The 27,792-nt window shown below is 36.1% G+C and overlaps 2 protein-coding genes across 3 annotated transcripts; one reads left to right on the top strand and one right to left on the bottom strand.

The window, feature by feature from the left end:
- Positions 1-42: 42 nt before the first annotated feature.
- Positions 43-12,559, bottom strand: chek2 (checkpoint kinase 2). 2 transcript variants are annotated; one of them, XM_088935915.1, is made up of 15 exons: positions 12,446-12,559; positions 10,380-10,689; positions 9,868-9,992; positions 9,496-9,628; positions 9,026-9,116; positions 8,831-8,927; positions 8,664-8,717; positions 7,271-7,335; positions 4,681-4,780; positions 3,159-3,245; positions 2,700-2,863; positions 2,437-2,555; positions 2,117-2,202; positions 1,099-1,164; positions 43-777 (listed from the first exon to the last, which is right to left on the bottom strand). In XM_088935915.1, the coding sequence occupies exons 2-15, from the start codon at positions 10,663-10,665 to the stop codon at positions 694-696; spliced, it is 1,557 nt and encodes a 518-aa protein (XP_088792041.1). In that variant the 5' UTR covers positions 10,666-10,689; positions 12,446-12,559; the 3' UTR covers positions 43-693. The 2 variants fall into 2 exon arrangements, with proteins under 2 accessions (XP_088792041.1, XP_088792039.1); XM_088935913.1 differs by lacking the exon at positions 12,446-12,559 and adding an exon at positions 11,913-12,022.
- Positions 12,272-19,935, top strand: hscb (HscB mitochondrial iron-sulfur cluster cochaperone). The gene is made up of 6 exons (XM_088935916.1): positions 12,272-12,755; positions 13,322-13,418; positions 15,661-15,750; positions 16,718-16,862; positions 17,788-17,835; positions 18,360-19,935. The coding sequence occupies exons 1-6, from the start codon at positions 12,319-12,321 to the stop codon at positions 18,452-18,454; spliced, it is 912 nt and encodes a 303-aa protein (XP_088792042.1). The 5' UTR covers positions 12,272-12,318; the 3' UTR covers positions 18,455-19,935.
- The last annotated feature ends 7,857 nt before the right edge of the window (positions 19,936-27,792 follow it).

Here is a 27,792-nt window from a genome sequence, read left to right as displayed (position 1 = left end):
TAGAAAATTAAAAGAACTCTCATTTGAGACTACTATAAAAGCTTTTTACAGTTGCTTTTTATTAGAAAGCTGTCACTTTAACAAAAACCAAGTAAAACAGGGAAAACAAAAATAAAACAGTACAGGATAATCAGATACACCTATGTCATATGTCCTGCATAAAAAAGCTATAAAAATGTTTTCTTAAAAAATAAAGAGGTTTTTTTTTTTACAAAGCTAATAATTTATCAAATTAAACGTGTTGGTGTCTTGGCGTCATTCTTTACAAAGACATTTATATGAACGTCCTGAATATACTGCTGTCACAAAAAAAGAGACAACTTTAAAAAAATCAAATTAAGCCTGTCATTCTTTAAAGAAAATTTTAATCAAGTAAAAAAGTCTGAAAACCTGATTCAGTTTTAATAAGGAGGAAAGCATCAAAAGAACTTGGACCATTTGAAATCGTCATGCTTCTGTAAAGTTAATACCACACAAAGTTTCTGAAGAAAACGGGTGTTTTTTTTTCCCTGAAAGTGTTCAAAGTTTATTGAACACAAGATTATTCTTCAGACAGTACGATAACAGTCTAAAATGTGTTTCCACAAAACGGTGCAGAGCAACTTTTAAATAACAATAGAAAGGATTGCGAACCAGCCGTCTGTGAAAGTCTTTAAAATGTGCACTGTGTAAAATTTCTCATGCCGTCTGGTTTTAAGTGGATGGTCCACTTGACATTCTTTTGCTCAGTTGTTCATCCACATTTTCCTGCAGTGGTCGCTTTCTACTGGAAGATGGCTAAAATAATTTTATACATATTAGTTATCACTAAATGGGAACCAGACAGGAAGATATTTTTGTTTTCATCACATGAGCTGACCTGGCAAAGCTAACTTAATAGTTAACGTTATACAGTACATCTTCCACAGGTCTCAAGAACCCCAGTTATCACTAATACAGGATTTATTTATTGGGACTGTGGCTAATCACTAGTATTTATGTCATATATAATAAAATAATAAAATGATATAAAACACTTGGACATTTAATTAAAAATGGAATAACAGAAACTATTATATGCTGAATGTCTTAAGGTATCATGGATAAGAAAAACAGTACCTGATCCTCGCCAGTTACACTTTCTGGATACATTAATTTCTTTGCCGTTGCCCTCATATCTTCATCCTGAAAAGAAAGTAATTCAATTTGAGCACAAGGGAATGAAGCTAACGGCAGGTTATACTGCAAGTTCTTATTCTCTCCACAATAATCAAAAGGCGAGTATTCCTTGGACAGTTTTAATTTTCCTCTTATCACTTAAATAAGCAGAAGTACTCCACCTTACCCAGTTCATGTAGATGACATTTCCATCTAGAAATAAAATACAGGCTGTATGAAACATCACACGTTTCTCACCAGATTACGGTGTTGATAGAGGAGGAGGTTGTCTGGAGAAAAATTTTCTTATATCCTGTGCCACTTCTGCTAAAGAATTTAATGTAATGTTTTTTTTTTAAACTCCACTTACACTACAATACTCTACAAAAGTATTGCAACTTGCTCCTTTTAAAATCCCCGTCTTAAACCTTGAAACCTGAAGAGTCATCTATGTTGTGTTGAATTACAAAGTGACTATGCCATCTGCATTTTTTGAGCTAGTAACAGTAACTGGAAGTTTAAAATTTACACCGTGGGAGTTTTAGTTACAATATGCAGTGTTTCACAACAGGAAAATGGACGTTATTAGCTAATTTGACTGATACCTTCATTCAATGCAATTAATTATATAATATAATTGTATATATATAGCCTAAGTTGTGTTCAGTTTATTTGTCATATGCACATGTGCAATGAAATGCTTATAAAGTGCAATTAAAAACAAAAATAACATACACTTACAATTGTCATCATAATTTTCCATTATAAAATTTGAAACTGGCCAAAACTCTTTACCACTATACCTTCAGTAATAAGAAGAATACTTTCATTGCTAATATGCATCTTGATTAAATTAAATAAAGCAATAATGTGTTGTCTAATGTTAACCCATTACAATCTTTAAAAAAAAAACTTCATTGTAATTCAAGTCTTTCCTGGAAAGGAATCCAGCATTCTACTGGATAACTGAGGAACTGACCTGGAGCCAAGGGTGTTGCAGTGCTTGTTGGACTGACAGTCTTTTCTCTGGGTCTACAACAAGTAGCTTCTTCACAAGGTCCTTGGCTGAAATGTTGACAATAAGTTTTATCAAAATCATTTATGCCTTAAGCAAACTAAGTGAATAAGCAGTCATAAATCATTGAATCGAGGCAGATGGAAATAAAAGCAGGACCCCTTGCAATGGAAAAAAAATAATTTCCCCCAGTGTCTCTAAAAGAACCTTTTTAATTATCAGGGTAGTAAAGGGTCTAAAACAACACATCAACTGCACAGTATAAGCAGTAGTTCAGACCTTACCTTGTTCTGAAATCTTATTCCAGATAGATGGGAGGAAACTGTATAACCCCTGGGTGATTTGTTCCTTGATACTTAAGTTGATTCCCTGATGAGTATGGAATGGTGGGTACCCACTCAAGCTGTACAGACAACAGATAAAACATTTTTCACACTATGCAGAACACTCCGAGGTTCCTTTGCCCAGTTCTCTAGGTGTAAACCGTCCCAATACCAATGACTCTTTTGTCTAAAGTAAGTCATTGGAAAGTGGTAACCTTACTTACCAAACAAACAACAGGACTCCTAGACTCCAGCAGTCCACAGCCCTGCTGTAGCCCACTGTCTCTGCATGGGTGAAAACTTCAGGGGCAAGGTAGGTAGGTGTGCCACACAGGGTCTTCATCAGGGACGCCTCCTCTAAAATTTTCGACTGGTTGAAATCTGTGATCTAATGACAGAAGACAGGGGGTAGCATACAGAGTGTCATACATACTGATTAGTGCTTACATTAAATGAAGACGCTGAGAAGTAGACCTTGGTCTGTTTTTGCAAAAATTGCACAGACTTTGTCCCAGGGATGGTCATAACACAGGGAAAGATTAGACAAATAAAACTGCAATGATCAAAAGTAAAAAAAATACATGCAAAGCAGACGGGATCTTACATGTGATTATCAGCATACAGTAACTGAAACATTAAAGTGCCTTTTTGAGGACTATGAGATGAAAAAATATTATACCAACCTTTATGAGACACACGTCAGAATTGGACGAAAGCAGCACATTTTCTGGTTTGAGGTCTCTATGGATTATGCCATTGTTATGGAGGTACTGCAAATAATGAGAGAAAACATTGGATTTGTTTATTTGTTCAATTAAGTGACAGGCCATTTCTATGTTACATTTCCTGGAGTAAAAAAAGGAAGGTTTCTGTTAAGTAAAAGGAATTTTTAGATCACTACAATTTCATCTAATTTAAGAAAAAATTGAATTAAATTCTGGTGCTCATTTCTCCCACATGAGAAAAAACTAGCATGTATATTGTGATTGTTAAACATTGAGAATATAGGGCTGAACCTTGTTATAAAGAAAATAACGATGCTCAACTATTTTATGTAGCTCCTTTAAAAGCAATATTTACAATATGTGAGAAGCACTGTCTGTAAAACAGCAGAAAAAAACACCAAAAAGTAGATGAAGACTAAACAATAACAAAAAAGCCTCTCAAAAAAGTAGGTTTTGAAGATGGACTTAAAAGTACACAGTATGGCTCAGTCCCTGGTTTCCTTTGGGCTGGTATTCCAGAGTCTTGTGACAGAACAACACACGTTTCTGTCACACACAGCCCAGAAGTGGGAACACATCTAGTGTAAACCAGAAGCAGTTGAGTGTAGCTTACATAGGGGAGAGTACACAGAAAAACACATTTGCTACTGGGTATCCATGTACAGCCTTGAATGGAAGCAAAAGGATTTTAAAGTCAACTTGAAACCAGACAGGAAGCCAGTGCAAGCACTCCAAGACAGGAGTAATGTAAATCCTTGTGTGAGACCTAATCAGGATTCTTCTGTTGAATTCTGATCATACTGTGACTTAAGTGCTCTTTTAGATACTCAATGTCATGTCATTTGCCAAACTGTTTTATACCATACGGTGACGTGGGAAGCCGGAGCCTACCCGGCAAGCAACGAGTGCAAGGCAGGGTACACCCTGGACAGGGCACCAGCCCATCGCAGGGCAAGTGCAAGCCAATCATACATGGAGGCCACAGTATAGGCCGAGGGGGAAATAGTGGCCCGGACACCAGGATAACTCCCTACTCTTATTGAGAAAATGGACTCCTCAATGTGAGATGATAAAATAATTAATACTTGGAAAAAAAACTCATTACTGTAATTAGTTATTCATCTAAAGATGACAGATGGAAAAACTAATATCTTTACAATATACTGTATTCAGACGTCAATTCATAATCAAAGATCAAACTGTAAAGTTGAATATAATCAAGCAGAGCGTTGAATTGACAAGCTTACAACAATAGTTTATGGAACTGATGGGAAGACCCACTAACATGGTGTGTCTTTTCGCAATAAAGATGAAAACTTTAGTGTCAATAGAGAGTATATACATCACAAACCGCAACATACTAGTATATACAGAACACAAGTCATGCATTCTAATTTTTGCAGTAACATTTTTTTGTGTGAATACATTATTAATGTATACTATGTAAGCATTTTTTAAGTTACAGCTAAAAGCAACTCACCTCTACTGCTAGAAGCATCTGATAGAAATACAGCTTTGCAGTTGATTCTTTTAGCCCTGACCTGCTACGGACTCTGTCAAATAGCTCCCCACCTTCCATCCTGAGAGAAACATTTAAACATACTTAGGTGGGATGTAGCTTCAAATTTTGTTTCAACAGTTAGTTTTCCCCGGCAATACTTAAAGGCCTTTAAGTAAAATATTTACATAAAACTAGATAATTTGTCCTGTTTATATTGTGTTTTTGATCTTAACAAGCATGAAATTCTGGCTGAAATGAGCACTGCTGGGTTCTACAGAGATGCACTTTAAGCTAAAGGGATTATATTTAATAACAGTGAAAGTTTATCTCTGGTTACAATGTGGTTATTATTTGATTAATTAGAAAAGGATGATTCTTGGAAAGTTATATATGTTGATCTTTCTTGATATATTGATTTATAATAACTGCAGGTCCTGCTGAAAACTATTTAACTACACGAGATGGATGTTTTTTCTCCCATCTCTTATGAAAGCCATATGCTTAGATCTTAAAATGCATAACGAACACAGCTAATTTGTTTCTATCTACTGTAGCACATGCTGTGCTACTTTTTTTACTCATATGCATAAAACTGTCTGAAACACACTTTTTCTGTCAATGACAGATTAATTTTCTAGCACTGCAATTAATCATCAAAGCTTTATTTAGAGACATCAGCAAAACTGAAAGTGAATAATGCTTTTTTTATGACTACTCTTTACCAGAGGAGGAAGCTCTCCTACTACTTTGCAAATACTAAAATGTTAAAATACAAGCACAGTATTGTAAAAATTAAAGTTTTCCTTTTAAAATGTATATATATAACAATCCATTTCTGCTCCTATCAAGAGGGTGTAACAGTCACATAATCTAGTTACCCCATATTTAAATAAACAATACTAGTTATTAACATCCCTTGCCGATACAGGAACAAGTCTTCCTCTAAATTAAACTAAACTGTAAATTTACAAAATGACTCATCAGTTTCAAACAGTTCAGATTACAGCTGTGATGGAAAATAAGCACCACACACACCAATATGAGCAATATTCTTTCACTGCAATGTTAAAAGATCAGAATGCACCGCATGACTCATGCTTGTATCATAGTATTATTTAGTTAAGAATGTGGCATTTTATAAAACAAATAAACAGGAAAATTAGCATATATCAAATTCCATCCATTTATTAAGCAATGCAGCTTATTCTCATCTCATAATTAAATCCAATTTGTGCAGGGGGTGGTAATGTCTCAATGAAAATCTCAGACAGTTCATCTGGTATTCAACGTCAATGTCTGAAGAACACGGAAGGTTTTTGTTTTTCACAAGAAAGCAGAGCATCTTCTGTGTGACCTTGTGACCAAAATCCACTTCCATGGAAGAGGTCCGTGCTCTTGCCTGTTCACTCAGGCTCTCAATGTGACAAATGTGACCAGCATTCACAAATGCAAATCTTCCCAACTATGTTGTACAGCCTGTTTACTGTTCCCTCAAAGAGCATGAAGCATATAGCAATACTAAAGTCCTAAGATTTCAGGATTTCATTCAGATTTCCTCAGTTATCTGCAATGCAGCACACAGAAAACTAGCATCATATTCACTTTCCTAAGTTATATTGCTAAAGCCTTTAACCAAAACAACTCACATTGGCACCCATACACAAATACAACTGGGTATTTTACTGCAGTAATTCTAGTAAAGTACCTTGCTTAAGGCTACAACAGCAGTGCTGCTGTGGGTTGAATTTGTGGGTTCAAATCACCTGGGATTTGAAACCACAACCTTCCAGTTACAAGTCCAGAACCCTGACCACTGCTCCATGCTGCTAGTATTCTTGACATTAAAGTTACTTTAAATAAAGTTTTATTCCCCAAGCTATCTTAATCTGTTGACCAAAAGAAACTTTGCATACCATTAAATCCAGTCACAAGAAAACAGTAACCCCAAGGTTACCCCAATTACAAGACTAAGATTTTGTGAATGGGCAAGGAACTGACAGTTATAGACTTCCCAAGTAGGACGTTAATTAAGTGTCTCTCAATGACAAATGAAGAAATTGCACAGCATGTGATGCTACATCATATTTAAAAGCCAGCCTCTAAAACCTATCACTGTAAAAAAGAGACTAAATTAGTTCTCTATATAACTTATTTAATAAGACAGGTGATTATATCCTAATCCTGTTGAAGCTAGAACCAGAATTTCAGGCTGCATGAGTCATCATGCCATCTGTGAGAGCTATGATCATTTGGCCACTAGGGAAACTCAGCAGGTAACGGACAATATTGTTGCAGTCGGTTTCACTTTTAGAACAACTTTAGCCAAGACAGCAACCATTCAATTTCAGTCACGCATGACTTAATGTTGACCAATTTTTTTTTGTTCTTGGAGTTGTTGCTATGATGACAATGCAATTATTATAAATACAATAAAAATGCCTGTACTTTCTTTTAAACATTGTCTATGTTTTTTTTACATTAAGCAATAGGTACAGAATTTAAGTTTAGGCCCGAAGACATTACAAAAAAATAAAAATGCAGTGCACTTTGTTTCTGGCAACATACTTACAGTTCTAAGACAATGTAATAAGTCTCTTCAGTCTGGAAGAAGTCTACAGTCTTTATCAAACAAGGCTAGGAAAGAAAAAATAATTTCAAGAGATATGATTACATTATATATATATATGTAAAATAAAAATAAATCTAAAATAATGGCAGATTTTGGGAAAAGGCATTCTTTCACCACTGTATTAAATGCTGACATTGAAGTCAATGATATATACAGTACAATATTTAACAAGCAGCAACTTAATTAAGTATAAATCAGATTCATGACACTGGCACGGTCCAGCAACATCATGAATAAACTGTAAAACTAGCCCAGGATAAAGCAGTTTTACTAGATACCAATAAGAAAGGAAATCAAGCAGAAACTGACCTTTGAAAAAGTCTTTATAAGAAAAGGGTTCAGGCTACATTTAAAAGTACTAAATGTGGCCTAATTCCTTGAGTTCTTTTGGGCTGGTGATTCAGAGCTTGGCGGCACAGCAACAAAAGGACCCATCAACCACAAAGTACTGACAAACATTAAAACCAGGCTTGTAATTCAGTGATATTTGATTCACACTGATCAAAACCTTCAGAAACGTGAGCACAACAACTCAAGGTAAACTGTAAGCTAGTAGCAAACATTAAGTGGTAATAACAGACAGATAATAAATCCACCACATTTACCAGTTCAAATCTAATGGACTCATTAGCGTAATATTCATCTTCAAAATTATTTGTTTCTCTTTACACTTCCGTAAAGCTAAAAGATACAAGCTACAAAACAGAGATCTATCGGAAATAACTGTTAGCTGTTAGCCACCAGAAATAACTGTTCATAAAAATAAATGGCTTGAATCAGTTTAATTTAAAGCAATTGAAGCTGATGATCACGAAAGAATTAGAGTTTTGCATGAAGGGAATGTGAAAACAGCAGAACAGTTCACAAGCCCTGACATTTGCATAGCAGTACATGTACAGTACATTAACACCTATCCCTGGGTGTTAACTTTGACTTAATATATGCAAAGTGGAATTCTTTCTAGACAATTCTTCTTTCTAAAGCTATGAAACAGCCAGAACTAATTATAGTCACATTTCCATAATTACTAGTGTATTAAAACAATGCGGGTATACAGGTTTTGTAACCCAGAGATGCTGTGTTTTTGTGTCTCCACACATTTGAAACAATTAGCATAAAATGATGTTCAGAAAGAATATGGCCTTTCTCAGTCATTTGAATGTTTGCTAAATAAAGTAACTTGTATAAATTGCTTTGTCCATACTAAGCAAAAAAGTAGTAAGAGGGTATAATTACACAAAGCAACATCTTGCAGATATTTTACTACCAAAAACCTAAAGACATCTAGCAACACCCACTGACAACTAGGTCGAACGGCAGGTTACTCACGTACATGGTCTACTTTCTTCAAAATCTCAATTTCTCTTTCGGCTGAAGGATTTGTTCTCTAAAAATCAAAACATTACTTTAGCCTTTGAGTTAACCTCCAATTCAGAAGGAGCCAACAAATTCTAAAAGAATAAAAAAGACAGACCACTCCTTTTGAAATCCCACACTCACGTCAGTGGATGAAAAATCCTTCTTATTTATAGTCTTCACTGCCACCTTCTTGCATGTAGACCGTTCAAATGCCAGTTTAACTTCTCCACAAACTCCTCTGGAAGATAAGGCCTGACTCCGTTAGAAAAAAAAATCTCATCTCCCTGCCAACACCCCCTTTAGCGAGGCAACACACTAAACGACTGCTCTACTTACGATCCAATTTTTCTTGATATCAAGTATTTGTCCTTGAATTCCTTTGGGAGGTTTGACTGTTCATCAACGGTGAGGTCAATAAACACAAAAACTATAGAGAAAAAAATAAAATATTTCATTTTAGGTACTGGGAAGCAAGAAAAAGAGCAAGACTAATGGAACATATCACCAGCTTCCCTTATACAAAATGTATTTAATTAAACATTACAGGATACATTTGGGATTCCTACAAAAAGCTATGCATGGATATGAGAACTTTAGAAATGACAAAGTTTATAAAGCAACAGTCTCTAGAACGGGTTAAATACGTCAGAAGAAGGAATCCTGAGCTACATGGGCAGTACAATTTAATTCACACTAACACAAGTTAGTTCACACACTGATGTGTAGATGTCTTAAAAACTCATTTTCGAACACCCCACCAAAAAACAAACAAACTTAGTAACAATAATTACACAGAATAATTCTACCTTTGTTCTGGGGGACAGAAAGCGCCAGTTCAGCATTATTTGCCAGTGGTAACTTTTTGCCCTGTCCCATATACTGTCCGTCAAGATAGGTCCCATTCCCACTGTGGTCTTCAATATACGGAATTCCGCTTTCCTGCACAGAGAACAGTTGGAGTGGGGAAGGGAGGGGAAGGAGGTGTTAAAAATGTGTCAGTTTCCTACAAAACTGTGACCCAATTAATCACAGCATCAGACAACTATTTCATGAATTATTACATAATTTTCTCATAAAGAGACATATTGGGATAACAAAAGCATTAAATCTTCAAAAGGAATTGTTCCTAGTGGATACCGGAACTGCTGACCAAGGACGATAACAGAAGTACCTCCTACCCTGAATATCCTGAAGTGCTTCTTACTGTAACTTGCGTACTTTTCTGACTTTCTGATTAAGGCATTATTAAAACTGTAGTCACATCGTCTGTCTCTCCCAAACCAGTATTCATCCTTTATGCAGTCTGAAAGAAAAAGGCCAGGTTTGCCGCGTTTAACATTAAACGATTAATGTTCGCAACTGCTTAAGGTCACAACACACAACACAAAGAAATAATTAGTAAATATTTCTTTATACTTCAAAGTGGCCATTTTACAGTATGCTCTTCTAGGCTGTTCACAATAAGTACTGTACACAAAGTCAATGTACGGTACAAACTTTCTCTTGAACACACCACTTAATAAAATGTTCGAGAACACTGAAGAAATTAACTATTTAGGTAAAGCGGCCCATTCACTTTCAGATTCATAATCAGGAGATATAACTTCTTTCTACAAGCTTCCGAAAGGCAGCGATGGCTAAATGGCACAGAACTGTCCTTTGGGACCCAGTACAGACAGGCAGCCCTCACTGTGCATTGCGAAGCCCTTCTCCATGGGCAGCAGGCGGCCCCAGGGCTGTGGGGGAGGCTCCTCCGGGTCCTCGGCCTCCTCAGGAATGGACGAGAGGTCCCGCACAGGGATGGTGTCGACGGAGCTCAGCGTGCCTGAGCCCGAAGAGGAGGATGACTGGCTGGAAGACTGAGGCGCCGACGAAGAACTGGAGCTGCTCTGGGACTGGGATTGGGATTGGGATTGGGATTGGGATTGGGACTGGGATTGAGGCTGGGTGTCACTGGGGCCAGGCTCTTCAGACATGGTTAAGCTCCCTGGTTACCTTTACTGAAAACATCAAGCACAACAGAGGCACCAGAACAGTAGTTAGTGGTCTAGCTTTCCTCTGCACACCCTTGTTTTTCCTTCAGCACAAAGCTGCTTCCTGTTGTTAACCTTTGATGCTACTTCTCATGTGGAAACAAAATCATGATTCTACTTCCTGGCTCAGAAGAACTGGTATGTTGTTTTTATGTTTATAGATGCAAACACAACACGGGTACCAAGGTCAGGCCAAACACTTTGACAGCCACGGACATAACTGCATATTCTTTCGTGAACATGAGCAAATGGGGTTGGATAATCAAGCACATCAATAATGGTTGAATTTAAAATGGTAAGAAAATCACCTGCCTTGGACAGGGTACTTTCGTACGTTTATGATAAAATCCCTGAGAGACAGTGGATTTTCCTTGTTTTTGACCTTTTAATAAATTATCTTGTGATGAATGTAACTTCCAATTCAAATTAACGCTGCACTTAAACACTAAACATAAAAAATCATTGTATTAAAAAACATAAAACGCTATATCCGAGGTGCCTTCTTCAAAGCATTCGGCACAATGCTAGTGCAGATTCCGACAAATCTGTGCAGTTCTGCACAGCTTCCCGGTCTTTGGCGGCCTGTGACGTCCCGCACCCATTTAGCACATATCTGCAAATTTTCCGCAGCAAAAGAGGGGTTGTGGCGGCGCACGGTAATGCAAAGGTCAAGAGTGGCTTGCAGCTAAATTTTATTGTACATCTATATAATCCTTTCATCCACAAGATCTTGATATGCCCGAGGTAAAAACAAAATAAAATGTTTTCATTAAAAGTTGTCATTCGTTTTGGTAGGGGGGCATTATTTAGAATATATATATTTCTGGCAAAGTGCCTGGCATCCCATAGTCTGCAGTCCCTGCATTACAAGGAAGCAAACTTGCATCCGTCCGCAATAACAATAACAGAACCTCCTTCTTCCCGGCGCCACATGGTAACATAGGTCGAAATAATTAAGGAAACACGTCTAAGATATGAGACACATTTCTTTAACATGACTAAAGAAATCAGAAACTGTAGCTAAATCTATGCAATGAGCTCAGATGACGTACACATTAAAAGAAAAAGTAAAAAAAAAAAACTGCGCCCATGACTCCCGGTCAATAAAACTAATACAGTAACGTAAACTTGAAGAAAATACAGAAGCATGCTGTTTTCATTTTGCATGATTCATACGAGTAAGGTCATACCTGAGTTCAACAAAATCAGCAACTCACGTGCCCAGAATTCCCCGATTATTCCTCAATCTCAGGTAGTACATTCAACAACGCCGAAACGTTTTACAAAATCAACCAATTACAGAAGCCAACCAATCGGGGAATCGCTGGGGCAGCCTGGGAAATGTAGTTCAGCCTCTGCCTTGAGCCCTAATTTGTGAAATATGTGACTTAAACTTGAGGTTTGCCGACTTCCATAATATTAAACGAACCCACAAATTTAAATTAATACATGTAAATACCAAAGTATTAATACTGCATATTTACTTTTAAATAATTGTATGTTTTATATATCCAACCGGAAATAATTCTGATGCTTCCTGTTTTCTTCCCTAACCACCTCCTCCTCTTACGAGAGGTGAAGGTAGTACCGGCATGCATGGACAGTGACTTAAAGGAAAAAACAATGCTGATATTAAACAGATTACGATTTGCGAGCTCGCTCCGTAGAGTTTGTGGCCTAGGGCTATATGTTGGAAATGAGCAATCTGTCTTAAAACATCTACCTTCCACGTCTGGCTATGAAGCTTTCGTAACGGTGTTCACATTGAATGGCTCGGGCAGCCGCTGTTCCTCTGGAGTCTGTTCAAAAACATTGCGGTTTCTGGAGCGCTTTAAACCAACTCAGATCCCAGCCACATCGCTCTTGAAACGTCGATGCGGTATGATTTCCAGGACTTTTTGCACGGTTTTGAAAAAACTAAACTGTTGGAAATGCGAGGCACCGCTGCAGACGCCTCCTGCGTTCTTCTGCCAGGCTTGCCTTGTCATCCAACCACCTGATGAAAACATCAACTTCTTCGACATCATGGACTGGTGAGAAGGAATCTGGTCTGTGTGGCACCCTGAGTAGTTTCCCCACTTGAGCAGTTTCGATGTCAAGTGTCTGCGTTGGCTGACTGAAATTGTTTTCAGAGATATCCCTCTGATATGCTAAAGTTACACATGGTTTTGTAACCTTGATGGGTTTCCATATCTTTGTTAAACGTGACTGCATAAAACAGTTTTGCATTTCTTAAAACGTTTTAATTCTTAGAGAGTACATAGAAATATTGCTATTAAGAATCCTAGTTCAGGTGGGTAACTGCGTCAGTATGCGCAGGCTGCAAAGGAACAAGTAATAGGTTTATTCCATACTGAAAAGAGAAGAAAGACTACACAACGTTTTGGCTGTGGAGCCTTCTTCAGGTGTGAGGCTCCGTGGCCGAAACGTTGTGTTTTCTTTCTTCTCTTTTCAGCATGGAATAAACTTAATACTTGTTCCATTAAGAATCCTGTACATGCTAGTTGACTTTTTACATCTGCAGCATTTATTGCTCGACTATCATCAGATGTTGGTGTAAGTGCACCTGATGTTAATAAACCTTTATGCACTGTTTTAGTGAAATATCCTTTGCTCTGGATGTTCGGAAGTTACAGAAAAGGTACATGCATCTTCAGCGTTCTCTCCACCCTGATAATTTCAGCCAGAAAACGCAGGTAAGCAATGCAGCAAGCAGGAGTATGGCACGATTTCTGCAATTAGTTCTTAAATGGGCAAAACGTTGTTGGGTCACTGTGTAGACTTGTACTTCCACTGTCCACAGCTTGTTTCTGTTCAGCATCTATACAAGTCCAATGAATAGAATCAAAACCCAGTGAATTATGGACTGGTGTTTTTTTTGTCAATCAAATATAATCTTGCATTTCTGGTATGGTCTGTAAGTGAAGGTTCACCAGTCTCCATAGCGTGCGTGCACCTGCCAACTCTAATGTCTCCAGACATTTTTAAAAATTATCGTGTAGGCATACTCATGTCATGTTCAAGCTACAAAAAAGTCGGGCTCGAATAGCAGTGGAATTAGATGGCAGGAGTAACACTTTCAGTTCCCCATAGGCTCCCGCAAATAGACTGAGTGTATCTTTTAACTTTGCACTCAGTACTTTGTAGTCTGGTCTGAGGATTTTGGAATTCCACATTGCAATGCAGTAGTGTTGGATATGGAGACTATTCATGTCTAAAAATAAAGACTTTGCTTTAAAAATAAATGGCTTGTCTGATTGCATTTAACTCAAGTGATATGATGTGAAAAGCGTTTGGCTTGAAGAAGAGTCTGTTTGATACAACATGGTGCATATTAAAGGACAAACAGGGGATTAGCATGGTGGGGTATTGAGCTTCCCCCCAAAGCACTTTCTGTTACTCTGCACTACTTTAAAGAATTATCAGGAAAAAAGTGAAAATTTGGCTTGTAATGCTATTTCAAGCCCCCAGGAAAACATGCAGCTTCATCTGCCTCCTGCTGATTGTTAACCATATTTAACCATATGGTTTGGTACTGACTAATTCATGCTTTTGGATATTGAGGTCCTAAGAGCAGACTGACTCTGGAGATGATCCAGTCTACAGATCAGTTTTAAATGAGGGGCTTGACTGACTGTTGGTGTTTTGTGTAGCATGATGTATGGATATAGCATAGAAATCGGCCACTTTTAATTCTCATTGATTCCCATTGGCTGCATAAGCCTGGTACCTTCAACTTGTCTTCCAAACATGAGATGTTTTTTCAGTTATTTCCTTTTACATGTTTCGTACACACCAGCTTCTGTTGTTGGATTCAAAACATTCATCTATTCCAAGCATGACAAAACCTTTAAAAAATCAAATTTTCTCTGTCACTCAGGACCTGGTAAGTGTAAAATTAGCCTATCCAGATATATTCATAAAATGGCAAGCAGATCTGAATGCCAAGGTTTGGCTGTAGGTTTACAAAAGTACTGCATAATCCCACATTGCCGTTAATGTAGTTGTTTCATAACTGGACTGAGTTGCATCTAAACAGTAGGCAATACACATGTACAGATCTGGTCCTCAATGTTGTGTTAATTTGTTTGAATATAATAGACCTTTTTTTTAAATGCACAAGGCACTTTGAAGCACTGCTTAGGTAATCGTAACTTTTTTGCACCTAATTTCACGTTATTATTTATGATGTAATTGATAAATGACCAGCTGTGTTGTAGCTTTTACCATGGGTCAGCATAAAGCAGTTTACAGCTGCTTCTGTAATACTTTATATGCTTATTGTGAAGGTTTTGGAAATTTGGTCCAGAAAAATAGTAGCTTGCTATGGTACCTTTGTCTAAATAGTTTATTGATCTCCAGTATTAGCTTCAACAACATGGCTTGGTACCATGGTCCAAACCTCCACATAAATTGGTGTAAAAAGCCTCTCCTTTCAGCCATAAATACACTTTCTCATGAGCAACTTGTAGTTGTGCCCTTTTGTGCTTATTTTACTCCTGAGCATAAAGTCATCTTCTGGGCTGACCTGTACCTTTCAGGTTTGTGAATACGTTTTTCATGCTTGGCCTCAAGACTGAAGCTGTTTAGTCCCAGATATACGTGGACCTTCTGTTTTTTCTACATTATTTTTTTAATGAAAATGAGAGGCATTTCATATAAAGAGTTATCAAGTGCTTTTAACCTCTGGTATGTTCAAGCACATTCTGCCTGTCAGAGCTAGTAACTTTCCTTTCACAAATAATTTATTATATCACATCATCAGATCATGTTAAATATGCTACATTGAACACTGACGGAAAGGGAAAAAATGGACTTTTGGGGAAAATAAAGTCTTATGATTGCCCTGTGCGATTTCTGGAACATGTGCTGTAATAAATAACATGCAGGGTCTTTATTGATTACTTCCTGGAAGTTATTTTGTGATGTCTCTTACAGCAGGAGCAGGAATACTCTGAAAGTCAGTCTGCCCTGGTTAACAGAGCATACAGAACTTTACTTAAGCCTCTCAGTCGTGGGCTTTATATGGTAAGTATCAGTCCTGTCAAACTAGCAGTGACAATGATACAGTACATAGATAAGTTAAAAATATTGCCATTACTTTTTGCATACAAAGAGAGAACTGACAGATGAAAACCAGTTATTGAACTGAGCCAACTCCTTGACAGGTGTTAACGTGCAGTATTACAATTTTCAGTATTTTCCTTTTTAACATTTGTGACATTAATGCAGTAATGAATGTTGCAGAATAATTGACACAAGCCTGGGAATGTATTCACATCCTTGTAATTGTAAGTAAAAACTGATTTAGCAAAAAAAAAACAGGTTTTGATGTTTCAGCATTTATAAATTTCAGTCTAACCTATAAAAGGGAGTACTACAGTAATTGTATCAATTAGCATTAATGGGAAAATAATGGCATATATTTTTAAATGCAAATGTTAAATGTTTAAATCTATTTATACCATGTAAATATGTTGAACATGAATGTTGTCAGTTCTCTAATGTTTTCCAGTCATCTGGCAGTTTCACAAAACATCATAAAGTTTGTAGAAGCTTCTGGAAATCACTTGTTACTAAAGTAATCCCCTCCACAAGTCAAAGGTGGGGTCACAAAATACTGATTGCTGGGGTTTGACTACAATTAAACATAATGCAACTATTTTTATATGTTCTTTGTAAGATAGAGGTCTGAAAGTCATACAATACTTTGTTTTTCTCAAGAACTATATAAAATGTACACCTAAATTTTCATACAAAATCAGCTGTTAGTTAGTTTTTTTGAGGCTATGAATAAATTTGGAAGTGAATACATATGGTATCTTAGCACACTTGGCTTGATTTTACCAGGATAAATAAAGGCATTGGAGTTTCAGTAATTTTCATTCAGAATACCACTTTCGTGACGTTTAGTGACGTTTTTCACTAGTTTAAAGATTACCTGCATTCGTCAATTTGAGTATGTGGGGAAAAAAAACTCTTCATTTCTCCTTAGCTGGAACTTGAAGGGATAAAACTGGAGGGAGACCCTGATTGTGGGTTGAGCCTAGAGTTTCTCCAGGATATCCTGGAGATGAGTGAAAGACTGGCAGAAACACAAAGTCAAGAAGAAGCCAGTGACATCTGGGATTTCGTCAGAGGTAAAATGATGCGTCTTGGTGCTTTGTATTAGTTTTTAACATGAACTGTTAATTTTTCTATGAAATTTTAACTGAAGTGGTAGTTGTCTTTGAAAGGAACTATAGCTATAATACATTCTTCAATATTTTAAGTAATTGTACTTCATAAACAGCAGAATTATCACCTCTGGCAGAGTCTTCCTTCTGCTCTAAGAAATACACATAATTTATAAAGTTCCAAAATGCATTACTTGAAGTAAATGCTCAAACAAGATAGAAAATTGACCCTGTGCATGAAGTATGGTGATATTTATTATTAGACAGTCAGATTATGTACATTTCATGTTTTTCTATACAGGACATTACAAATAAACGCACAGCCTTTATAGCTATATAGTGTGTCCCAGCAGCCGAGTTTTCACAAGATTAGCACAGTGTTCCTATCTTCATTCTGCACATATATTTTTCATAATGCTGATGCAAAACTGAGTGATCTATCTTTGCTTAAATATATTATCTGCATATTCAGACATTCAATCTGTCCATCATATTAATTTATTATAGGCACTTTATAAGCTAAAATTTTGCAAAGTGCTTTACATTTTTAAACTGCTGAAAGAGCTGTTCTAATTTGATGTAAACAAGATTGGACTCTTAGATGTATTATTTATGATTCCAACCTCATTACATAATATTATCCATATATAATTCAAGCTTCTAAATGTGAGAAATGCAATCTTTATATTAAGTGTTGACATCTCCATTGTAGGTGTATATTGTTGCGTTATGTTTAAGTCACATTGCCTGCCACTGGTGTGGTTACTCCAATTGAACTATAGTCGCTTTTAAAATATTTTTTTCGTTGTTTGTGTCTAGTTTGTATGCACTTTTATAATGAATGCAATGATAGCTTGAATTGTAAAATGTACTTTTTTGCTTTGAATAGGTAAATTGGAAAACCTGATCGGAGAAATTAATAAATCTTTCAGCGAAGGTACTGTACTAAATCTATATTATTTTCTTGCACTACTGAATTTCGTTCCTCATGTGTAATTAGAAATTATTTTTTTTTGTTATTTGATAGCTGGGGAGATGTGAGGTGTGACAATTTAGAAATATATACATCCCACTTAGAATTTCTGAGATTTACAGCATGCAAGAACAATTTTGATTTTCTAAGGTTATAAATCTCTAAGACTATATCTCAAGTCATCAGGGCAACTGTGTGGAGCTTTGGTAATGTATGTGGACTCTTAACAGGAAAGAAGATTGTGGTTCAAATCGCAGTACTGCTATTTTACCCTTGACCAAAGCCCTTCACTCAGAATGTTCCAGGAAAAATGTCTAGCTGTATAAATGAAAGTCACTTTTGATAAAAACACCAGCCATATTCTTCACAAAGATCACTTGCTCTTGGACAGTCTGGAATTGATACAGTGGCATTCAGTACTACATTCACATACACAATATCGTATGGTCAGGAATGATGGAGTGATAAATGTGTGTTCTTTATTTCAGGAGACCTTAACAGAGCAAAGGTGCTTTTGGCTGAAATGAAGTATTTTGCTAACATTGAGGAAAAAGTGAAAGATAAAGTTTCTCAGATCCAATGATGGCCTTTCAATTTCGGGCTCCAGAATGGATGTACCTCTTCAGACTTATATTTTGTTAACAAACTTGGACAAGAGTATGTATATTTTTTTGGTTTAAAATGGAAGAAAAGCAATTCTTTTTTTAAGTGTATAGCCCAGGTGGCTAAAATTTTAAGTCATGTTTATAAAGACACTGACCCAAGGAAGTAAAAAACAATGGCACTTTTTGGATGGATGGTGTCTGGAATGGAGACAGAGATTGCCGACTCTCAAAACCAATGGCCAAGTGTGTTAACTGCTTTGACCTAAATTAATAAATGGTATATATTTTTACAATGTGTTAAACCAAAAATATGCAAATTAAGAGTGCATAAATCGAGAAATGGCTGTTTTTTCTAAAAGATGACAGTTATCTTGGTTTGTGTACATTTTAAAGATGGAAAGATATACCAGCACATTAGTGGACAATTGCCTTTCATGGGGGATGCTTTCAAATAGGTAAAACTTATCAGTGGCACATACAGTGAGTACGAATGTACAAATGTTCTTTTGTGTTAAATAGCTGTGAAATTGTTGTGTGGTCTGAAATCCTTCATGTAACTTCCTTCTTTATTTCTTTTGATATGCAAACCTGCATATCGCTGTACTAAATGTATAGCTGACAGTTCAAATGTGTGGCTGTTTAATTTCTTTTATGCATTCTGCATATTGTTTTAGTAGTGGTATATTAGGGGTATTTATTGAATCTGAGAAATATGTTAATAAAAATCATTTAAACATTTTAATCTGTTTGGGGACCATCAACAAATGGACATTTTGTAAAGTGAATTTGGACCATCTGGTAAATCCCTTCCTGAAATCGGCTCATTTGTGAAACATGTTATGGTTCTGGTTTTCCTTTTTTACATCTCTTCCTTTTCTTCCTGCTAATTTTCTGTTCTTCTAATGCCTTCACTTCTACTAGACAGGATGTTGTGTAATGTAAAATTCCGCATGTTGAAGTCTTCTTCTTGAAGATGTTGAAGACATTTTATGAAGCTGACTGCCTTATATATTATCTTTTGCCTTGATGAGACACTTCTGAGGCTGTACGAAAAGCACAAGCCAAAGTAATAGCCAATGGGTATGTCTGTTGTAAGTCATTGATAACAGGTGTTATGCTTTTACATTGTATATGAAAATGTGTACTGGGAAAAATCAGACCTTTTCAAGAAAAGTAATGCAGTAAGAGGCAAGCATGTGATCCGTATGAAGAACCACATCTAAGAAATGTTCATTATAGACATCAAAGATCTGTACAGGTGATGCATAACCACCAGAACGCATATTTAAAACTACTGAGTAATGGTATGTGTTTGAAAACAAGGAATTAGACCAAATTAGCACATCCATTCCAGGAGAAATATTAACACTATGGCAGTGTGCCCAGACAGACAGAAAAGAATGGGTTTGCTGTTAACTATGAAAATTTGCAAATATTAAATCAACTTTGAATAATCCTACTCTGTTTAAACATGTCTTCTTAAAAGATTAATGCAAGCAAAGCTTGGAATGCAAATGTACTGTAGATTTATGCTAAGAATTGAAGGAAACAACAGATTAGACTTAACTTATAATTACTGCAGTTGTCTAATACATCGTCTGTCTCATACCACAGTAATCTCATGAATATTTTGACTGCACAAATTCTCACCTTCACTATGCCTAGTTTTAAAGAGTCCACTTTATTGGAATCCATGAAACATAAAATGGGTTTATGACCCTAGGCACAGGGATAAAATATGAACAACTTTAATTTATTAAAAAATCTGTTTTTGAATATTGTAGACCTAAAGTTCTGAAAACTGTTAGCTAATGCTTAAATTTCATTAGCTTTTGTTAGATTGTTGATGACTTACAGCACAAAGGAAACTTTGTTAATATTTATTCTGCCTAAAACAACAAGCAGTTGCAACTTTAATAATGCCAATCACCTGACAGTATCCAACATTAAGTTACAGTTTTATTGGAGTTCTACAATCAACAGTTAATTTCATATTATGCTCTTTATGTCTGTTAAAGTGGAATAAGTATGTATAAAATCATGAGATTTTAATGAGATCATCTGATAGCCTTATTATATCGCACAGATTCACACATAGTATAACATCTTAAATAAAGTGAGATTTGGACATGAACCAAATAATTAAATACCACTCTGACTGAAACATGTTCAATCTTGTAGTTTCTGACTGAACTGCTGTAGGGGAATTAGGTATAAATTCAATTATTTTCTTCTTTCATCGAACCTGTATTTCAGAATATTAATATGCCTCTTAGGTATGACTTTAAGAAATGTAAAAAAAGATAAATGCCTTATTTAGGCTGTAGAGGGAAGCATATCACTTAGTAATACACCATAGTGGCAGATTGAAGTGAAAAGACTGGAAATAAGGGAAATTCTAAATACAAAAATTAGAATCTTGTTACATAAATGTTCAGCACATTCTTAGCTGATATTTTAAATCCTAGAAAGTCATGGTGAAGAATGATTTTCAGATTTTTATGCCTTTGTCAATAGATGTTGTAGTAATAATTTATCTGATGCTTTTATCCAGAGCTTGCAGAGGCTAAATAGTGAATTAGATTTCAAAAGCTGCTTATAACAGCTTTCTTAAAGTATTTTCTGAAAGACAGGTTAGTCCAGTAATTTAGTTACCTATCTTAAGCACAGCTGTATATACAGCAAGAGACAGAACAAAGATTGAAGCATTGCATTCATAAATTGTGTAAATGTTGATAATGAAGGGGAATTCGTTAATTTTCATTCACAGAAAAATTCTAGTTTCAATATATGACATTTTTTTTCACCTTGTTTTGCTAATACACAGCAACTGCTTCAGATTAAATACAACATCAATTTTAAGACCTTATTGTATTATATTACATTCAAAATGTAGGTTTAACCTCTTTTTGACCAAAACCTATACAGTAGAGGAACCATATGTGAATGACTTTTATATTTTACAGTTTGGGATCTGTGCTTCTTTGAAAATCTTTGAAAAGCCCCAGTCTTTGTGAATATGATTTATTGTGAATATGGATATCGTTATGCTTTTGGGATCTGTGTTAACATGTTAGCACCGCTGTTGTCGATTTTGTTAAAGCAAAAGAAAATACCTTTTCATGAGAAAATAATTAAAACAAGGACATTTAGAGCAATAGCACTTCTTTAAGGTGCTGGAATGTTCTGCAAAAATAAGTAAATTGTTAGTTTCTAGGTCTGAGTGATCCTAAACAGACAATTTCTTTTGTAGGGAACTCTCGTCTGAGTGCCTAGCCAGGAAAGGAGACAAAGAGCAGAAGGGCTGCAGTAAGAGCTGCAGTCTTATTAATTATTCATCAGCTAATCGGAAAATATCTTCCTATGATATGATTCTCAATTAAAACAAAAGCATAATTAAGACATTCTTTAACTATTGTTCTCCTCTAGGACTCTTTTGACCTATATATGTACCAGGCCCTGTCTAGGTGAGTAGACTCAGATAAAAAATAAACAGGAATTGAACTGAATTAATAAAAAAACACTTTGAATTGAACTGCAAAGACCTTTGTTCTGTAAAGCACTTAGAGAAGACCTTGGTAACATTTCACATTAAGGATACTGTAGAAATGTGTTGTAGTTACACATGGAGAAAGGACTACATTGCTTTGTAGTTACACAAAGTTTTATGCAGACATCCAGTGCAAATCATGTGTGATTTAATTTCTTTAAGTGGTATATGCAACCACACAATTATCAAGGTTACATTATTTCTAAGCAAATAAGTACAGCAGTTACAGATGTGAGATACATTTTAACTGTGTAACACTATGTGATTGTATTTGTGAATGAATATCCGTGTAATTACTTTATTAATGTCCTGGAATTAGCAAATTAGGTAACAGCGCTCATAAAGAACAAACCCTATCATGTTTGACATTAGAGAGCCTTGTTTTGCACATTGCTCCATCTTCTTCTCTTTACCAGATCTTAATTACTTACTTAAGGAAATTTAACACATACATTTTTTTGGCTGTCGTGACAAACATTTGACCACATCTGTTACTTCAGTAGCTATAGTTTAAACCCTCATATACAGACAAACCTTGTCAATTAGTTACAATTGCATGTTCATATTTAAAGAACAAGCTAAGAAATTTAAAATGGTTGCTGAGGTATCAAAAGCATGAAGGATAAATAAAGGTAACTGTATACAAAGAGTGTTACATTCTCTGCATCAATAAGTAACAGCAAGTGTTTTGTAAGAAATTATGCAGTTTGGAATTCAGTTGCTTTTTGCTTGCAACCAAAGAATTGAATTCATTTAAAATTTAACAGTCATTAGTCATACAAATAGGGCAGAATGTGTTATAGCGCTGGGGGAAACAGGCTTTGTGCATTTCAGGTGTCTGAATGAATTATCTTTTTTATGCTTTTTTGGGGAACAGATGAGTACACGCATTCAATTCCCTCTAAATTCCCTTTTTGTAGGGAATTAGGAGGAAAATATGAACTTGAGGAAGAAAATAGGCAGTAGCATTAGGATGCACAGACTGTAGTTTAGGAGATAACCACTGGGAAATTCTTCTGAATAGATGATTAATTGTTAGTCTCCACTGGGTCAATCAAATAACATCAACATCTCACTGTATAATTATCTATTTTAGAAAATTATCATATAAAGTATATCTGTAAAACACATATATCCGGATATGCTTAAGGCATGACAGCATGTGCAGGCACCTCTCTCGCAGGGTCAGATTAATTCATCTCATTCCTTTGACCCTTTTCAAAGTGCAATATTGAAGGATGCCGAAATGGAAAGATCCTTTAATCCCACCTCACAATCTCACCCATGATTCATATTGAGGGAAAAAAAAAACATCTACAGTTTGCGCCTTAAAAAATAGATCTCCTACTTGACAACATTCTGTCAGGACCCGGAGGAGTCAGCTACAGCTAGAGAGGGTGTACTGTGAAGCAGTGTCCCATGCAATGAAAGAAGTGGAAAGCTTGTTCTTTACCAAGGAAACCCCATCCATCCGACTCTCTGTCATTTACAGAACATATCTTATTGCTAGTAAGGATTCCAACAACCTGAGGAGCTACTCTCAAAGGGATCTTCCTCAGTTCAGACATACCAATTAACTAAATCAGCATGTGTGAAAGGGTACCAGAGCGCCTGATGACCTAAGTGAACTCACTCCATTGTCTTTAGCAAATGTGATGGATTCTGGTTTCCCACCTGGTTCCCTGGAACCTCACAGTAGAATCAGACAGAGCCTGTTCTCAAGGAGCGTTGAGGGCACCGTACAAGGTTGAAGTGTCATGGTTAATGTGCCTCTTCAGTATTGCTTGAAAGCCAGTTACAGTACCTCTAGAGTGGCAACTAAGGGGTGGTAGTCCCCATTCTTGAGAAAGGAGACCAGATGGTAAGTTCTACCTACAGAGGAATTACACTTTAAAGCCTCCTCATCAAAGTCTTTGTCAAAGTGCTGGGCATGAGATTGTTGGTTGAATTCAGGAGGAACAAGGATAAATATAGGCATGCTTTCAATTGCTTGCAAGCGAAGGCCATTGGCCCTTCTAGGTTGTTGGGTTTCCAGTAGCTAATTGATCCAAGGATCTTATCCATTTTAAAAGGTGGTATCAACATTGACAGCATGGCTAGGTAGATTGTTCCAACCAGGACAACCCTAAAGAGGTACCTTCTGTTCTAGCCTTTAAATGAACATCCCCTTAGTCTCCTCTGGTTCACGTTTTACTGACGATTCTCGAGAATCATCAATGTCCTGACTGAAGGACGATAGAAATCCAGCTAGGCACAGACTTCAAGGCCAACCCAGGACACAGTGGAGGGACAGTACCTCTTGTCTGGCCTGGGAATGGATGTTAAGCCAGAGGGATATTGCAAATGTTTTTTCCTCTCAGTTAGATTTGCTACTACTTTTCCTTCACCTTCACCACTTAGACGAGAAATAGATGGACCTACTTGTGTATCAATAGAGCATCACAACAGGAATTCAGTAGCGTTTGCTTGCCTTCGTGCCAGTGAATTTGCCAGTTGAATGATGACGGATAGCAGGCTATGTAAAGGAGCCTTGCGAAAACTTTCTTTATTTTGGAAAATTCCTTAAGAAGCTGTAATTGATGGTAAATGTATATAGTCAGTTGAGTTTGGTAAATGAAATATACGTTTTTGCCGAAATACATACGTAAAGGTATTCTGAAAGAAAAAAAAACATTTTTACATACTGTAGTTTGAGAATGACTACATCTCTGATGAAGTTCATTTTTTGAGCAGTGTAATAAATGAACACATGTACGGACAGATATAGGGATAGAGTTGCAATAATGAAAAGTGTGCCTGGCCTTTTGACAAGCAATGGGATGAATGAGCTAAGGATTATAATCACAATGATGTATAGTCATTTTTAAGAACTTGATAAGTGTAAGCCTAATTACAGACTAAGTATTAAAGCTTACAAAGCTATGAGTTTTTAAATTACTTTTATGGAACACCACTTTTTATTAGTTTTGTGGCTTAAGAAGATAAAATGTAATGGAAGGAGGAAGAGCTCAATCAGATCCTCTGAGAGATTTCCCCAGAGGGTTATTGATAGTTGTTGGTGTTTTTTATTATATTTTTTAAGTTAATTAAAATTTTTTAACAATTTGCATTGTAATATCTACATAAATTATTATGCAATTCATTTATCTTATGCACTTGTAGAGATAGAGAAGAAAATTGTGATTTGTTTCTTCTTGCAATCTAGTAATGGATCTGGTCAACTAAGTGCTCCATTTAAGCAATATGTGCTGTAGAATTTGTTACACTAGCCATATGTGTTCTACCAGGTACACGTTCCCAAAGTCCCAATATTTCAGCTCCATTCGTGTTGGGAGCTTCATAAATGATGGGTTATTTATTTTTTAGTGCTATTGATTTTCTATCTTTAAGGACTGAGGAATGAAATTTTCCTTCAAATGTCCCTCAACCAAGGTCTGTCTGTTTGTGCCATCGCTTTACTTAGAAATCTAATCCTCTAGAAACAAGTTAATTATGATGAAGTGCCTACTGGTTCTCTAATTATGACACTTTAATTTTTTTGTAATGAAAACCTGAGGTTATCTTTGTTTTTGAAAAATGGCAATGAATGCTTGAGCATCCCAATTTGATGGAGCACACAATTTCCCCTGTGGTTGGCTTCTTGGGAAATATTTGTAGCAGACCTGAAGAGAGCAGTGAAATGAGCTATGAATGTCCAAATTTTAATACCTTCCAGAGGGTCCATTACATTGCATTAACGTAAAAAGGCTGGAAAAATGCATTTAGCAGGTTTCCTTTGCAATGGACATCTTAAACACAGGGATGACAGCACAAATTGTATTAACACTTGATAATGTCACACATTACAATTTTCACAGCTAGAACACTATACTCTGTGACTCAAGGTAATTGACACAGTTTCAGTCCCCAGTTGTTTCTGGAACGTCTAATCTCAGCCTGCGCTCCATTGGAGAAGCAAGCTGCCTAGTAACTGAGGAAACATTCGGGCATTGTTAGAACTATCACACCACGTCTTTGTGATGGACTGTAGAGGCATGATTTTAAAAAAATTAAAAAAAAATGGATTCCCCAAAACTGCAGTGTGCTCAGTTTATGAATTTCTTTAGAGGTTTACTTATTTATTTATAGGACATTACCCAGATGGCTACCCTGACTGTAGAATACGTCACTGGAAGTGGAAGGCATTATTATCAAATTATTTATTAAGGCAGTATTATCAAAATATTATTGTTCCACAGGGGGACAGTAATAAATAATTATCATTCCTCAGATAAAGATCTGGACAATACAAACTCATTCTGTGTGAGATTGTTCTCCACTGGGAAATCTGTCCTGTCTTTTAACTAGGCATTTTAAATGTGGCAGGCTTACTATCTTTCCCCTGTGTTGAGTAACAACCTGTCGGAAATCTTTTTCCAAAGCACATCCTAGGTGTTGTAAGTCTGAGGCAGTCGGATGACTTGCTAAACCCTTGTCAAAATATATTTTCAAATAGGTCTCTAAAAGAATGCGTCAGTATATTTTTTTCTGTCAAATCAATTCACTTAGCCCCTTGTTGCAAATTTTGCAGCATGTTAAAATGTTGAAATTTGTCAATGGCAATAGACAAAATGCAGAATTTGTCATCTTTTTTCACAGAAAAGGTGGTATTGTATTGACCATAGGGAGCAACACTGGCAATCACAGCTCAGTGGAAGAAGTAATTTTAATTAATTTCCTTTACTCTTCTGATCATATGGTGATAGAAATATACTGTCATGAATTCTTGATTATCTTCATGAACTCTTTTATGTATGTATTCAGCTTTACCAAAAATAGTATTACGGATTCACCTGTGGACATACATTTTAAAGATGTCTATCAGTGAGATGCATAGAATTCTACTATAAATAGAGGAATGGGCAGTTCAATAAAGCAAATTCCTGAAGTATATAAATACCAATTACAAACAGTGCTGTTGATAGAATAGGTACATCATAAAAGCAATACAGCAGGAATTCAGTTTATTTTTTGGTTTGGTTTCATTTCTTTTGCAGTACAAATCTACATCAAGGTCTCTTCATTCAGGCTATTCAATCTGAATCCCTTTTTCATTAAAAATCAGGCCACTGGAATTTTCACGTTGTCAGGTCGTGGCTCACAATCTAAGCCGACATTCTCCCGTTTCAATTTAATTTCACGAAATAGCTTCTGTTATTTTTTCTCAGTTCTCATAATATTTAGAAGCAAATTTAATAAGGAGAAATAGATTGGGGAAGCACTTATGAAATCATAGTTTTTCACTGGAGGATGTTTCTGAAAGGTTGCCATGGCACTTATATGGCTATTTATCTTAATTTCATATAGTTGTTTATATTAACACTGTTGAATTTGATGTAGTGATAAAATAACACATTCTGAAAATTTCCTGTAGATTTTGAAGGGCAAAATAATACAATACTTATACTGATGAAAAAGCACATGATGTAAAAATACACGGTTTATTGTTTCTTTTAATGCAATCTGCCAAAAATATTGTTATTAATGTCTTGTGTTCTCTGACAAACTGTGCATGTAATTTCTCCATAACTGAAAATTCTGTTTTACATTCATACTTTACCTGCATTATCACAGTCAAACGTGTAAATGGCCAGTTAGCAGGGTTTTAATAAACGATCCGTTTCATGTACAGTATGAATATTTTTTGACAGCTTAAGTCTTCTCAATTTCCAAAGTTCAGCTGTAATAATTTTATTACACCTGCTTCATCCTCTGTTGATTAACGTG

Source organism: Atractosteus spatula, chromosome 17 (genome assembly GCF_055471065.1).
Source record: "Atractosteus spatula isolate fAtrSpa1 chromosome 17, fAtrSpa1.hap1, whole genome shotgun sequence".
NCBI classification, from domain to species: domain Eukaryota; kingdom Metazoa; phylum Chordata; class Actinopteri; order Semionotiformes; family Lepisosteidae; genus Atractosteus; species Atractosteus spatula.
Note: the sequence above shows the minus strand (reverse complement) of the source record. Positions and strands in the feature narration are given on the sequence as shown.

Excerpts from the sequence above, each read along its gene's own strand:
- chek2 (XM_088935915.1), bottom strand. The coding sequence starts at position 10,665 with ATGTCTGAAGAGCCTGGCCCCAGTGACACCCAGCCTCAATCCCAGTCC. Across the intron at positions 2,864-3,158 it reads CTGACGTGTGTCTCATAAAG|ATCACAGATTTCAACCAGTC; the intron begins GTTGGTATAATA and ends TTCTGTCATTAG. Across the intron at positions 778-1,098 it reads GTGTAACTGGCGAGGATCAG|CCATCTTCCAGTAGAAAGCG; the intron begins GTACTGTTTTTC and ends AAATTATTTTAG.
- hscb (XM_088935916.1), top strand. The coding sequence starts at position 12,319 with ATGGACAGTGACTTAAAGGAAAAAACAATGCTGATATTAAACAGATTA. Across the intron at positions 15,751-16,717 it reads TCAGTCGTGGGCTTTATATG|CTGGAACTTGAAGGGATAAA; the intron begins GTAAGTATCAGT and ends ATTTCTCCTTAG. Across the intron at positions 17,836-18,359 it reads TAATAAATCTTTCAGCGAAG|GAGACCTTAACAGAGCAAAG; the intron begins GTACTGTACTAA and ends TCTTTATTTCAG.